This window comes from Alligator mississippiensis, chromosome 4 (assembly GCF_030867095.1).
Source record: "Alligator mississippiensis isolate rAllMis1 chromosome 4, rAllMis1, whole genome shotgun sequence".
Classification (NCBI taxonomy): Eukaryota; Metazoa; Chordata; order Crocodylia; family Alligatoridae; genus Alligator; species Alligator mississippiensis.
The window spans coordinates 104,571,427-104,586,248 of record NC_081827.1 but is presented as its reverse complement, the minus strand read 5'-3'; the positions used below and the strand labels follow the sequence as shown (position 1 = coordinate 104,586,248).

Sequence of the window (14,822 nt, the reverse complement as noted above, 5' to 3'; positions counted from 1 at the left end):
GGGGGGGAAGAGAGTTAAAGCCCCGGCCCGTGGGGAGTCGTGCCTTGTTACTGAACTGCATTACACTGCACTCGGACATCGCACGGCTCTGCATTGCATGACACTGCAGCGCACTGCGCGGCGGGGGCGAGTGGGTGAGTGAGTGAGTGCGTGCGTGCGTGCAGTGCGCGCAGGGGCTCGTTGCACCCTGCCGGGGGCGGTGAACAGGGCAGCGGGCGCTGGGGTCCGCTGAGACCCGCCCGGGGCGGGGGTGCAAGGGCAGAGCGGGGACTCCCCCCCCCCCCCCCCGCCTTCTTTTCCTTTCCTTTCCTCCCGGCGCTTGGAGACACTGTTTGTTTGGGCCGGCCCCGGGGGAGGAGCCGGCTGGCCCGGGGGAGGGCTGTTTTGCTCCTCTCGGCAGGCGCGCGCACGTGTGTACGCGCAGGAGCGCCGACGAAACGGGATACGTCGCTAGAGGGTCTGAAGCCTCCCTCACAGCATTGGTTGTTGGCGGCAGGCCGGGCTGTGCCCGTGCTGGGATCAAAGCCGGGGGTTCCTGGCGGCAGCGGCTTCCCCTCGGCTCCGGGTCGGACCCGGCACCAGATTTGGGCCTGGAAGGAATTTTACTGCGTGGTCGGATCAAATGGACTTGGGGGGAGAGCGGGGGTTGCCTTCCTCTGTAGTGGCCTGGGATCTCTTGAGCGTCTGTTGCTAATAGGGCATAGAAGCTAGATATTGTCTGCCCTGGTTCCCCTGCTTTACTCGTGATAGGTGAGGGAGCTGGGTCCCTGTGGTGTCAGGGTTGACAATAGTCTTATGCAGAGTTTAGCTTACCGGCTAGTTTGGATAAGGATGCTCCTGCTTCAGGGAGGGGGTTGGACTAGATGTCCTCTGGAGGTCCCTTCCTGCCCTGCGTTTCTATGGGCGCCTATACAGGAGCAAGCAAGGCTGTTCCAACACAATGGAGCAGACTTGATTAATGGTAATTGCCACGCTCCAGCAGCCTCCCGCCTCCCATGTATCAGTGTCCCCGCACTTCGTGCCCCTGCCATCATTTTGAAGCATGGGAATGCTGATGCACAAGGCACTCTGGGCACTTTAATTAGAGCCGCTCTAATTAAAGCACCGCTGCTCTTGGAGAACGTGCATAAACGCCCTATGATACTGTATCCTCGCCAGAGTGAACAGCTGTGACACCCTAAGAAGGAACACTGTCGACTTCACCCCAAGCCAAACAATAGTAACAACTCAGCCAGCACCTGAAATCTCAACAGGCAGGCCCATGGGGAGAAATAAGCCAGTGAGACTGCTGCAGAAATCCAGACGGAGCTGTTGAGTGCAAAGCTGAGGTTGACTCTTGGCACATACAGAAATGCGCTCCCTGGGGCTTTAAACAAGGGGCAGAAACTGTGATACAAAGCACTCTGAATCAAAGGAGAGACGGAGCAGATGTTTTTCTCTTCAGGCTCCAAAACATAAGGCAGTACAAGAGAGATTCCTTGAATTCATCAGAAGTAATTTTTTCTGTCAAAAAACTTGGCAAGGAAAAGCTGGCTGTGCAGCCTCCTATTGAATCACGAGCACACGCATGAGGAATTGATGACAGGGTTGCAGTCTGTATTTTCTCACAAATACCTGGTGGGTGATTCTTTCACAGATCTTGTCTGTTTTTACCTGCCTCTGACAGCCAGTCACAGCTGCCACGACACTGCAGTGCCATGTGCACAATCTTTGCTTTTCTTGGCAGGGGGGATTCTACCAACAGACGAGAGGGTTCATTGGTCACAGAGGAGATGAAAAAGTTGTCAGTGACTGTGCTGGCAAGTCAAATTGTTTTCTGTTTCTCACAGATGCACCTGTGTATGTGTGTGCTGTGGGAACTGATATTAGATGGAATTAGGCTTTGGTCTCTTTCTAGTACACAGGTATCCACTGCTAAAACACCTTACCAGAAACCCTTTAGTGTCTGAAAAGTCCAAAGATTGAATAGATACATGAATTAGATTCTTTCACGCCATGTAGTTGTGGGGCAAGATAGCATAATGCTACTGTCTGTTCAGATCTCTTTTGGTGTTCTGACAGCTTCAAATCTTCTAGTCTGCCATGTGCCTCTTGATGAGAACTAAATGAATTATAACTATACTGTATGATTCAAATAAGTACAAACTGCGTACATGCTCTATCCTTAATATGTAGGACTCAACATTTTTCTGTAGAACATGCTGCATGCTATGACTTTTTAAAGGCAAAACCATTTTATCATGCTGTTCTCAGGTATCCAGTATTTGGAAGATAGCTCCATGTAGGGATCTTCATACTTATTTAAGTCTCAAAAAAGTGGTGTGCTGTTGTGGTGCAATTCCTGAAAATGAGACTCGCCCCTTATTGTCTCTAGAATAAATATATACCCTTTAGCCTCTTTCCATACAAGTGTGTTTGAAGTGTGGGTATTTTTTGTGAAGATATTTGTGAATACCTTTGATCAAGAAAGTGGGAGTGCATTTCTACAGTAGCTTATATGATTCAGTTTATTTGCAGTTGTAGTAGGTTACAAGGCTAGATTTCAAGGCTAGAAGGGATGTTTTGATCATCTAGTTTCTTTTTGCATAACAGGCCACGAAACATGTATATCAAGCCCACAATTAAAATATTTGAAGAGACCTTTCATAACATGGACTTGTGACCTCCCCACTCCTAGCAACAATTCTACCGTTATTTCAGAAAACTGCAGCACTACACTGGCAATTGTTCCTCTGATATGCCTCTCTCTTTTAAGAAACTCAACTGAATAAGACACTCAGCTGAACATAATTATCTCCTTAGGAGGAGGATGAGAAGAAACTTCTGACACAGATATGAGTCATCTTGCTTAATGCATTAATGGAAGTTGCCTTGGTATTGTCAAATGAGCTTAGTATGAGGGGCTGTATAGAATGAGCTGGGAAATTTAAAATCAAGTTTATTTAGTGGATAGGCAGTCACGTTCAAAACTACAGCAAACTGATGTGTTGGTACTCTCAGCAGTGAGGGTTGACTGGGTATAGAAAACAAATTGGCCGTTATCACCCCCTCCCCCCCACTGTCCTAATCCCTCTCTCCCCCAACTGATAGGCCTCTTCAGGCTAGGCAGTTAAAAGGCTGGAAGAAATTTGCACACCATAGCTACACTTGCTTGGTTATGAATGAAGTTCATTGCCTTTCTTGATCCATTAGGCACTGGCCCTAGGTTTGCAAACATAAAGCTGCATTCATCTTGAGAAGAACTGAGGAAGAACATTTTGAGACAAAATGCTACGAGGTAGCATCTCATTAAAAGCTTCTAACTATAACCATTGTGTATCCCATGGCACTTTACGCCAGGATCGGTATACTAATGTTGCTGCTTAAACCACATTCCATTTTGAGTAATTATACTGTAACTGTTTAATTCCATCTGTGGTGTTAATTAGATGAATAATCTTCATTTCCTGTTCTAAGTTTTTTGGGGTTTTTTGGTTTTGTTTGTTTTTGTTTGTGTGGGGGTTTTTTACAATGTATAGCAAGAGCATACAGATGCCATGCTCTTTCCTAGATGTAACTTAATTTATTTCAAGAGGGAAGCAATTTTACTCTTAAGCTTTTTGGGAAACAGGATGGTTCTTGGATTGCATGTTACTATGTACTGTAATTGGTAACATTAGGTTTTTACTAATTTTTTTTTTTTGCTTTTCTTAGGGGAAGACTATACAACTCAACATAGTAGTTCTTATTTGGTGGCTTGCTGCTGTAGGTAGGTGTCATGGATTCACCCCAAAATGGATGCAGATTTGTACTCTGGTAAACATGTACTGGGGGGTACAAACTTAGTGGCATAATGTGGGTCCCCCTAGAGAGGAAGGGATGATGTATTTTAATAGCCAGACAGGCAATGGTACTTAAGCCTGCCTAGAGAACACAGCTTTGTCTTCAGTCTTCCTGGCTGCAGAGTGGGGGACTGAGGTACCTCTGCCAAGGAGGCTGAGAAGAATAAGCTGACAGGGAGATACAGGAGGCCCTGGCAAGTTCAGTGGCATAGTCTACTGTCTAACCTGGGAAGCTGGTTAAAGATTGCATCCTTGGATTTAAGGTCCAGGATAAGAACAAGTTATTCTGATGTCTTCTTTCGATTTCCTATGCTTGTCTTTTTATTTATTTTTATATATAAATAAAAGACAAGCATAAGAAAGCATATATAAAAATAAATCCATTTTGTTTCCGGTCTACAAGCCACTTGTTGCCAGTGATACTTGTGGCTCCATAGTGTCTGACCATTTAGACTTGCTTGCCTTATTCCATGGAAAGAGGGATCCATTTTTTTGAGCATGTGACTGGAGAAGGATATAATCCTTCTAGAGGGCAAAATCCATTCTCCTAAGGGCTGACAGGGTTGAGGCAACACAGGCCTCTGGCACTTCTCAACTGGCTTTCCATGGTAAAGTAGCAGACAAGAGAAAGGGAAAAAGGAGTTTTGGGGGCAGAAAGGCAGCACAAGATGTGGAAGTACCCCAGGTGCATGTCTCAAGGGCACACTCAGGCCACAGCTGGGGCCAGAACACTAGTACAGTGGGTCCTTTTGAGTGTCAAGGGCCATGGAACGATTTAAAAGGGTGTATTATTTCCCCCACATCCCTACAGCTCTTGCCCCTGCTCCCAAATACGATTGGTCCCCCTAGCTACAATCACTTTGCAGAAGAAAAGCAGTAGCTAAAGTGTCATCTCCTGGGCAGTTATAGAAATAAAATTACTCTCAGATGGTTAATTCCATAGAAATAAGCAAGTAGAAGGGGTAGTGTTATAAGGAATACCTCTAAAGAGTGCGAGAACTTTGTTTTTGATACTTCTGACAACACAATGACTTTCTACCAACTGGTAGTGTGTGGTACTTTCTGTCTTTATTTAGACTTTTGTATGCATTTTTGAAGTCTATAAGATGTACCTCAAAGAATTGTACAACAGAAACCCAGGTATAAAACATCCTGGAAAAACTGGCTAATTGTTTATGTTAAGACATGCACAGTCCTATATATTTTTAATTAACTTTTCATAATCAACTAAAGTTGAGGGCTGGTAGTGTTCCTGTTTTTGCAATGTAGCCTACAATATCCATAATGGTAACTAATCAAAACATTTTTGGGGAGATATTTTAGGAAATATATATTTGTCTTTATAGGCTTTGCCTAGTAAATCAAGCGAATCAAAATGCCTTTCAGTGATGACCAGATAAGTGATTCAGATTCTTCAAGATTGTCTGAGAGCACAGCTTCTTCCAGTGACTCTGAATTTTCAAGGCAGAGTTTTACCAGTGATTCTTCAAGCAAACCCAGCTCTCCTGCCTGTAAGCAGATTTAAACAAAACCTGCAAAGTACATGTAGATCCATTGGGCTAACTCTCTTCTCTTGTTTCTTTGGTGTCCTTGGTTGTTGAAGTAGGACCTGGATTTCCTTATTAATATTAGAAGGGCACAGCTTGCTTGAGGTGACCATTGCTGTGTCAAGGGCATGGAATACAGCCAGGAGGTCTGAGCAGATCCTCTGCTTGGGCACACATGCAGCAAGTGTGATTCCTTCCACCTGAAAGAGCAAGCAAAGTGTACCAGGCAGAGCATTATTGTATTGAGTAATTCTGGTTTTGACTTATAGGTCACACTGTAGTGCTGTTCTGTTAATTTCCCAAATGTGATCTCATGTAAAGAGCAGCAGTGCCTCCATTCACACCTTAAATTTCAGAATTATGAAGCTAAACGTATAGAGTATGACATTCCTTTAACTATGCATTAAGAATTCAAAGTACAGAGCTGGAGAAAGGCAAGTTATTCTGAGTGATTACACAGGTAAATACTACTGTGTTTAAAAATTGACAAAAAAACCCTTAATCATGGAGTGCTGTACTGACCCTAACTGATCTCTTAATCTTGGGGTAAAACATGTGGATCTCAGGCTGGATCCAGCTCAAAAACCCAGATCATCTGGCCTGCAGCCTTCATGCAGCACTGAGGAACCTACCTATGGCTATATCCAAGTACTTGGGCTACAGCCACAGTGATGGAAGTCCAGTAGCACTGGGGGGAGGAGCCCGGCACTACAGCTTGTTCCCAGGGTAGCAGTCAACCTCCTGGGCATGAGCTACAATGCTGGAACCCCAGCAGCAGTGGAGGAAGGAGCCCAACACCATGACTAGTTCCTATGGTGGCAGCCACATGCCCAGGATGATGGGCTTCTTCCTGCCAGGTCCTGAACCAGAAGGGTGGGGGCAATCCATGAGCCTGATCTGGCCTGCGAGGCTGGTCCCACACCATTCCTCTGGTCCATGGACCAATCCTGCACCACTCATCTGGCCCCTGCCTTCTTCAGTAAGGCATGATTATGAGGCCAAGACAGTGTGGCATCTATTATGGAGCAGAAATTGCTTAAGCTCTGAGTACTGATTTAAGAATGTTGTCACAGTGACTATAGAAAGAAATTTAGCTGTTATTGTGCCCATTAATTCTAATATGAAAGCCTAGTTTGTCTGTCTCTGTCCTTAACACTTTATTCACACTCTGATTGGTTGTCTTGGCAGCCAATCACAATGCTTACTGAAACAACAATCTGAGTGCTCTGCATAGACTGAAGTGCTGCTGGGACTGAGAGGCCAGACGGTCTCCTTGGAGGCAGAGGGGGATGGCACTGCCATGACAGCAGGAACTGAGGGGTCGGGGGAGGCCAGTGCTGCTGGCCTCGTGCCCACCCCGACTCTGGCCCCTCAGTCCCTGCTGTCATGGCGGCGCCATCCCCCAGCAGGGCCAGAGCGGAGGGGCGAGGCCAGCAGCATTGGCCTTTCCACCCTCTCTGGCCCTGCTCCTTGGAGGCAGATGATGGATGGCAGGGGAAACTGACCTGGACCTGATACGGCGTGGGAAACGGGGCGGGTTGTATGCAGGGCTACGTCCGTGCCTGCCTCCCCCCGTGACAGCAGGGACTGAGGGGCTGGGGAGGGTTGGCAAGTCCCTGCTGTCATGGAGATGGCCTGGGATGGCAAAGTGCCACCATGACGGGGGGGATGGAGTAGGGAGGCAAGGTCCCTGGCCCTGTTCCTTGGAGGTGGTGGTGTGGGGTGCTGGCCATGTCCCCCACCCTGCTCTGGTGCATGGGGCTGGATGTGGGGGTGGGGGGGTACACGCATGGCACCAGAGGTAGATCAGTGGCCATGCAGGGTGTTGGGTGGCAGTGCTCTGTCCCTGCCCCACCTCAGTCATTCTTGACGGGCAATTGGCTAATATAATATATAGCCTGTGTGCTTTGTTACTTAATGACTTTGATTTAAAATCTGCTAGCCCCAAACTCGGGGCAATCTATTTTAAATTTTGGGATCTGGTTCAAGTGGAAAGGTTACCTCAGCTAAGAGGTCAAAGTCAATTGCTGCTCTTAAAAACGTGTCATAAGATATTTTCAACTCCCAAAGGCAAGAGGACATTAATTGACTAACCTGATTTTTTTTTCTTCTTTTTTTAAGGTGATGCAAAAATCTGACAGTCTTGCTAGCTTCTGATGCCCTGTTTCCCGTTAGCAAGAAATAAAATATCATATCTAGTCACTTGCAAAGTAGATTACTGTATTCCAATATGGTGTGGTGGTTTTATTTTGTTTGTATATATGATTGAACATGTTTACAATGGTTTTGTGGTTCTCATTCCAGCAACAAGTCCTCCTAAAGTAGTTACATTTGATGAACTGATGGCTGCTGCAAGGAACTTGTCAAATTTGACACTAGCTCATGAAATTGCTGTAAATGAAAACTTCTGCATGAAACATGTTGACCTTCCTCAGAACAGGTATTTTAGGGAATCTAAAAGTAAGATCCTGAATTTTGCAGAAACTGGTTTTGGGGGTGGGATGTGGAAGAGGCAGGTCATGAGAATTCTCTCGGTAAGCTGCAGTACAGTATAGCTTATATGCTTCCTTGGACTATATGATGTTCTGTTTTTTGTTTGCATGTTCCACATGAAGGATCTATGCAATATAAATTCTGCTAGTGAAAGGTAGGGCAGGGTGGTATCTTTTAGACCAGTGCTTCTCAAAGTGGTGGTCCGCAGACCAGTGCTGGTCTGTGAGCCACCAGTTGCCAGTCTGCAGCGAGTTGCCAGGAAAGAGAGAGATATATTTTCAGAAGCATAACATTGATATGTCATAGCACCACAGTTCGTACGTTCCAACACTCCAGGTGATGTCACGTCATGTGAGGTGAGGAAAGAGAAAGAAACAGCCAGTCGCACATTTGTGTAGCGCTGTTACACGCAGTTGCTGCCACTGGCTGAACTGGGCACCAGTCCCTGGCCCACTGGAAAAAAAATTGCCAGTCCGCCACATCAGATTGTTTGAGAAGCACTGTTTTAGACTGCCTTTTCAGAGAGGCGTGAGCTTTCATAGGTTGTAGCCTACTTAATAAGATGCTATGAATGGGTTTGCAAAGAGCAGGGATAGAAGGAATATAGTAATTTAAATACAATGGATAGGAAAAGGGGAAGGAACTGCTGAGGGAGGTAGAGGTTGGTTGAAGAGATCAAAAAGGATAAATAAAACAGTTAACCTGCTGAGGGACATAAGGATTATAAATGCTAGTCTGGATATTGAGTTAAGAATCTGGAGTCTCTGTTGAAGCCATACTTAGCATGGTCCAGTCTGAATGATTTCTTGTTTGCAGTTTTTAAAAAACCCATTGTTTATATTACAGCCTCAGTTCTACACAACAGAGAACTGTATCGAAACTTTAAAAATAACCCTGATGATATCATACACTAGGCTGATAAAGTGTGGAAAGGGGAGGTGCCACTGTTGCATGGATAAAACGGCATACTTGCGGGAAGCCAAGAGACAACTTTCCAATAGTTTTACAAACTCCTGACCAAAGGTCCCACAGAACAATACTAGAGGGAACCATAAGTTTTTAAAGATGCTACCACAGGAGAGGACTGATGTGTCTACCTCCTGGGAATCTACACTAGGTACCTTTTACTTATTACCAAAGAGCCACAAACCTGGCAACCCAGTAGTGCCCATGCCAGAGAATGGCGTGTATCATAGAGGGAGTTCTTGGCTACCCTTGGCTCTATCTTATTCCTGTATGCCACTGGAGCTGCCAGCTACTTCAATGACACAGATTTCCTAAAGAAACTAGGCTCCATTGACAAGCTTCCAGCAAACACCATATTAGCTACCATGGATGTCACATCTCTGTAACCAACATCCTCCATGAGGATGGATTAAAAGTTATAAGCAACCTTATCCTCAGTGATGCCACTGCTGCTGTTTCTATCATGATCTTCTGCTTTGTCCTCCCACAGCTATTTTAGGTTTGGAGACTTGCTATACCTACAAATGAATGGCACTGCTATGGGCACATGCACCATTTCCCCCCACCAGTATCTGCCAATGTATTTGACAGATCTTGAGTCTGCTTCATCTGCAGCTGCTCTCTTATCTCCCTGGTGTATCTAAGGTACATCAGTGACATCTCCATCATATGGATGTCTGGGGAGGAATCTCTAGAGAAATTCCACCAGAACTTTTAATAACTTCTTCCCCTTCATCAAACTGACTCTTGATTGCTTTACCCAGCATATTCATTTCCTGAACACCACTGTGAATGTCTGCAGTGGCCACATCACCACCACATTGTATTGGAAACTTGCTGAGTGCTACACCTACCTCTGGGCCACCAGCTTTCATCCTAAGCACACCATTAGATCTGTCATCTGCAGCAGTGGTTCTCAACCTCCTTAGGCTGAAGACATGCCTCAGAAAATACCAGCTTAGTTTTCACTCCTTTTTTTACTATAGAAAAATAACAGAGTAATTCTCCTGTTGCAAAAAACTCAGAAAGACCAGAACAGGACAGAATGGTTTTAGCACTGTGAATTCCTTTTAGAAAATGCTGATGGTGTATGACACCCTGTGGCATCCTTTGAAAGGATCTGAAGGCACCCCAGGGTGCTACAGCACTCTGGTTGAGAACTATTGACCCACAGCCAAGCTTTAGATTGCAGGCATATCTGCTCTGAGCCCACTCACCAGGGTGCACACTATAGGGATCTGATATCTACACTTACAATGCAGTTGCAAGCCTCTCAAATAGATAGAGCCAGACTCAGACCCTGCTCTGACTTTCTACAATATTAATTCCATAACAAGTACAACAGAATCCCTCTTTTTATCACTTACAGCCCCCAGTTTGGACACCTTGGGTACGTTGTTAATGATTTCTGACCTCTAGAAAATTATCACTGCAAAGCAGCCTTGGGGGACAAGTCTGTCCTGGTTTACAGGCAGCCCCCCTGATCTCAAATGACATCTCTCCAGCAACAGACTGCCTAACTTCTGGTCTCACCAAGCCCCCAGGTCTTGCAATGACCTAGATGCCAGCTAAGTCTACTCATCAATACTGGACCAAACATTATCTGGGGTTTATTCACTTGCTCCTCTATCAGCATAACCTGTGCAATCACCATTTTACAATGCCCACCTGCTGTTCATACTGGACAGATGGGGCAATCCCTACATGAAAAAAATGAACGGGTGCCACTCTGACTTCAATTCCAGAATGTGACAAGTCTGTGGCAGAACACATTTTTGGACATTTCATCACTGACTTCAAGAGTACCTGTTCTTAAAAAAACAAAACTTCAAAAAAAATAACTTGAGTGCAGAATTGCAGAACAAGAAATCATCCATAGGTTGAGTTGTGTTTAAGTATGGTCTCAACAGAGACTGAATTATTATCCCCTCACCTGGACTAGCTTTTATAATGCCTGTGTCCCTTAGTGGGTTAACTGCTTTGTTTTATCCCTTTTGAACTCTTCAACCCTCCTTCTGGGGCTTAGCCATTTCCACTGTTTTCCTCCCTTTTTCCCTATCCTTTGTGTTTAAATGACTTTATTCCTTTCTGTTTAGTACCCCTGCTCTCTGCAAGCCCATTCATAGCACCTGATTTAAGTAGGCTGTAGCATATGGAAGCACGTGCCTCTCTGAACAAGTTAGTTCATAAGGGCTCCTACACATGTGCAGGGAGTCTGCTGCCTGTAATTCCAGCGCGTTGTAGCAGGCTCAATTAATAGAGTCTGCCAGACCACGGAAATTAACACGCTCCAGCATCCTCCAGTGTCACATGTAGCAGTGTCCCTGTGCTGAAATATGGCGGTGGGGTGCTTTAAAGCTTGTTCAAATTCTAGTTCACAGTGCCCATCACCATTTTTCAGCACAGGAATGCTGTTACACACGGCACTCTGGGTGCTTTTAATTAGCATGGCTCTCGGAGCTGCACTAATTAAAGCACTCCCCATGCCTCCCAGAACACATGTATAAACTCCCTAAGGTGCCACTCTGCCCTGCCTTCTGCTTTAACTTGAAATTAACGTGGTCAACTACCTCTTTCTGGTAGTAGAGATGGAGAACAGCTTCGTTAATGCTTCCCAGTTTAAATCCTCTGGGAAAGAGGGGAATAGGAATCAAAGTTGTACAACCAGGTATACTGTATACAGCTTTTACTACACAGTGGACTTGGTAAATAACTTTATGTATAAACTGTGGACTTATCTGTGCAATCAGTGCACTGATACTGTCCTGCATGGTGTGTGAAAATTTCCAACTAGACAGGGGAAAGAAGGAAATATTTATGCAGTTAAGCTATAATTTTGAAATGTAATCTGGCGGTGCTAGTGGATCAACTTCTGTTGGCGTGCAGGGGGCCATTCAGAGGTGATGTGTCAGCTCTTTGATTGTCACAAGTGAGGTCTTGGCATGGGGTTGGCCTGGAGCCCCTGCTTTTGCATGGCCCTGAAGCCCATGGGGTGACTGCTCTCACTGCTTCTCATCCCCTTTTTTCCCCTGCTCCTGAAATCAGCAGGGATGAAGGGAAAGGGTGAACAGCAGCAGTGTTCACCCCTTGCACTCTATAGAGCTGCATAGAACTGCCTGTGGCTAAGCCCTGCTCAGTCAGAGCTCACACAGGAGTCCACCTGGACTGGGCAGAGTGTTTAGAGCTCTGTGTGCATGTGTGACATAGCCAAAGTGTATGTTGGGGGCGTGGGGATGGGAGGAGGGCACATACTTGGATCTGCTACTGCTTGTATATCATTAATTATAATTACTTCTGATAAAGCCCAGTCCCCCATAGTATTAGGCCAGTGGAACTGATTTAGCGCACGCTTTGTTGGGTCAGAAATAGTGTACAAGTCCCTCATGTTAATACTTGTATAATGAATTGTCATCACCATTTTCTGCAATACTAGGATTCTTATAGGAAGACTTTTTGCTGAATTCTTAATTGCACTTGATTTATGGACTCTGGTAACCCATAGCTTAAGTGATAATGCTTGTAGATTTAAATATTCCACTTAGCAGTGTGGTGGACTCTTTTGATCAAGTTACCAGACTTGTAAAATTTCCTTTGCTTTTTTTAATTAAAAAGGATTTTTTTTCCCCCTGTAGCTTGGAGGGTAGGGTGAAAAAAATTGTACACAAGGCATTTTGGGATCTTTTGGAATCAGGATTGAATGAAGATCCTCCAGAATATGAACATGCTATCAAGCTCTTTGAAGAAATTAAGGAGGCAAGTTAGTCTTTTCTCCCCCTTCCCCTTCTTTCATGCTCCTTATATTCTGTGAGCAGTCTATTCCCCTGTCCTGACATTGACTTCATCTGTACAGACCTCTTACTCAAGGGCATCTGAATGAGAGGTGTCATTTTTCATATTGAGCTATGATACTGTATTTTTAGTAGACAAAAGCAATTCTCTCCCCTGAATAAGGGAAGATCAGGCTTGTCTATATATTACTGAGTTTCTTGGTACTAATTAACTAAAAAAAATATTTACTCCTGTGGACAGCTCAAGTTTCACAAACTTTTAATTGATATCCCAGGAAACAAATTGTCAGCAGCTTCATGGAACAGCATGGTATTTCCTTCATCTGCTTCCATTTAGAATGAAATGATGCATTGTCTTTCCAACTATTTTTTTTCTTTAAGTCGGGCTCAACAACATACACTTGAAACTTTGCAAAGTCTTTCACTTAACTTAATTTCTTACTGATAGGCAATTTGTTGTTTTTTTTTTTATTTTAGATTCTTCTTTCCTTTTTGACTCCTGGAGCAAACAGGATTCGAAACCAAATATGTGAGGTTCTGGATACAGATCTTATAAGACAACAAGCTGAACATAATGCTGTTGATGTTCATGGACTAGCTAGCTATGTCATCAACACTATGGGGAAGTTGTGTGCTCCGATAAGGGATGATGACATAAAACAGTTGAAAGCAACTGATGATATTGTAGAGTTGCTGAGGTTGGTGTTCAGCTATCTTTTTATTCTGTTGCTGTTATTAGGAGAAATACCACTTTGAAAGAGGCAATAGAGCTAATATTAAATTGGAGCATCTAGCTCAAGTCAAGGAATTTTCTAACTGTTTTCAAATGACCGATGTGTGTTTTAGATATTCAGTATCGTAGTATTTAATTTTGGAGTCCTGCTTGTCTCTTTATAAGCATATTGTTTGTAAATCCTGATTTGAAAAAAGTATTGTTCTGAAAAGTGCCTTAAAGTCATACAGTTAAAGGATTTTTGTAAGTACTGTACTTATTTGCTTGGTTTTTTTAAAGATGAGTGAGTCTCTTGAACTTTTTTTTGCATGTATTATATGCTCCACCTGAAAGTGAGACTATATTTTTGGCTCTAACATTCCCTTTAATAAATAATTTACTGCTGCTATTTGGTTAACCAGTTTGCATGTGTCTACAAAAATCCAGCTCATCATTCCTTAAATATATTTTTGTTATAATAATAAGAGTAAACCATAATAGCCACCTATGTGAAAATAGATATATTTACTATGAGTTGATTTATACAAAGGAGCAGATTGTTTTAATGGGAAGATAAGAAGCTATTTATACTTAAAGTTGCTGGTATTTTTAAAAATCTCATTTGGTTTTAGGCAAGATGCACTAACTGGCTTTATATTCCTGTAAAACCTTCCTCTTTTACCGTGGCTGGCCTTAAGTAATCACTGGTGTCTTGAGTACTTAACATCTTTTTCTAAGTCCTGTAATTTAAATTTTGTATCATTTTATTTTATTTCCCAAACTATTCTGTGATGCAGATCACCATGGAATGCTTTAGAATAGCTGTATTGCAGTGGTAATAGTGTCTCTTCAATACCTAGAACATGTTTCGTCTTCAAATTGGAATGGAACGAATATATGTGATTGTGTATTAGGCATTCTATTTAAAACCATACATATTCACCGTGAGAGCTAACTTCAAACTCTTCCATGGCTCTGCATTACAAAATCTTGCCTTTTATACTTTCAGACAAATATTACATGTTCTGGATCTCATGAAAATGGATATGGTTAATTACACAATTCAGAACCTCAGACCACACCTTCAGCGTAACTTGGTAGACTATGAAAGAACAAAATTCCAAGAAATTCTCGAAGAAACGCCAAGTAAGTATTAAGCTGTTTGTATGTTCACTTAACTAATCAGGTCTGGTAGAAGCCATTAAAGCCAGCCTTTCTCTGTGTTTATAGATAATTTTTAGCATAAGGCATGGGGAGAAAAAATAACCCCGTATAACACTGTAATAACAGTTGCCTGCAGGTGATTGGTTACTATGCGCAACACCAAAATGGTATAATTTCTGACATTCGAGGAGTCAGTTTTAACTTTCATTTCATGGAACACTTTCTCCTGTACCAAAAAAAAAAAAAGCTAATGTCTATGCATAGGTCCTGGTTTAAATCATGGACCCAGCTCACTAGTATCGTAGCCCAAACATGGCAGGAGCTGCCATTT

The 14,822-nt window shown here is 43.6% G+C and overlaps 1 protein-coding gene across 2 annotated transcripts in view; it reads left to right on the top strand.

Annotated features, from left to right (window-relative positions):
• Positions 1 to 14,822, top strand: part of TCP11L2 (t-complex 11 like 2) — a 28,594-nt gene continuing 13,772 nt past the window's right edge. Inside the window, exons 1-8 of one of the 2 annotated variants that reach the window (XM_059726435.1) lie at positions 1 to 134; positions 1,445 to 1,617; positions 3,694 to 3,748; positions 5,168 to 5,332; positions 7,673 to 7,808; positions 12,460 to 12,580; positions 13,093 to 13,313; positions 14,337 to 14,473. In XM_059726435.1, the coding sequence (XP_059582418.1) occupies positions 5,197 to 5,332; positions 7,673 to 7,808; positions 12,460 to 12,580; positions 13,093 to 13,313; positions 14,337 to 14,473 (751 nt within the window). In that variant the 5' untranslated portion in view covers positions 1 to 134; positions 1,445 to 1,617; positions 3,694 to 3,748; positions 5,168 to 5,196. The remainder of the gene's footprint in view (positions 135 to 1,444; positions 1,618 to 3,693; positions 3,749 to 5,167; positions 5,333 to 7,672; positions 7,809 to 12,459; positions 12,581 to 13,092; positions 13,314 to 14,336; positions 14,474 to 14,822) is intronic. The other variant, XM_006271652.4, reaches the window with a different exon arrangement.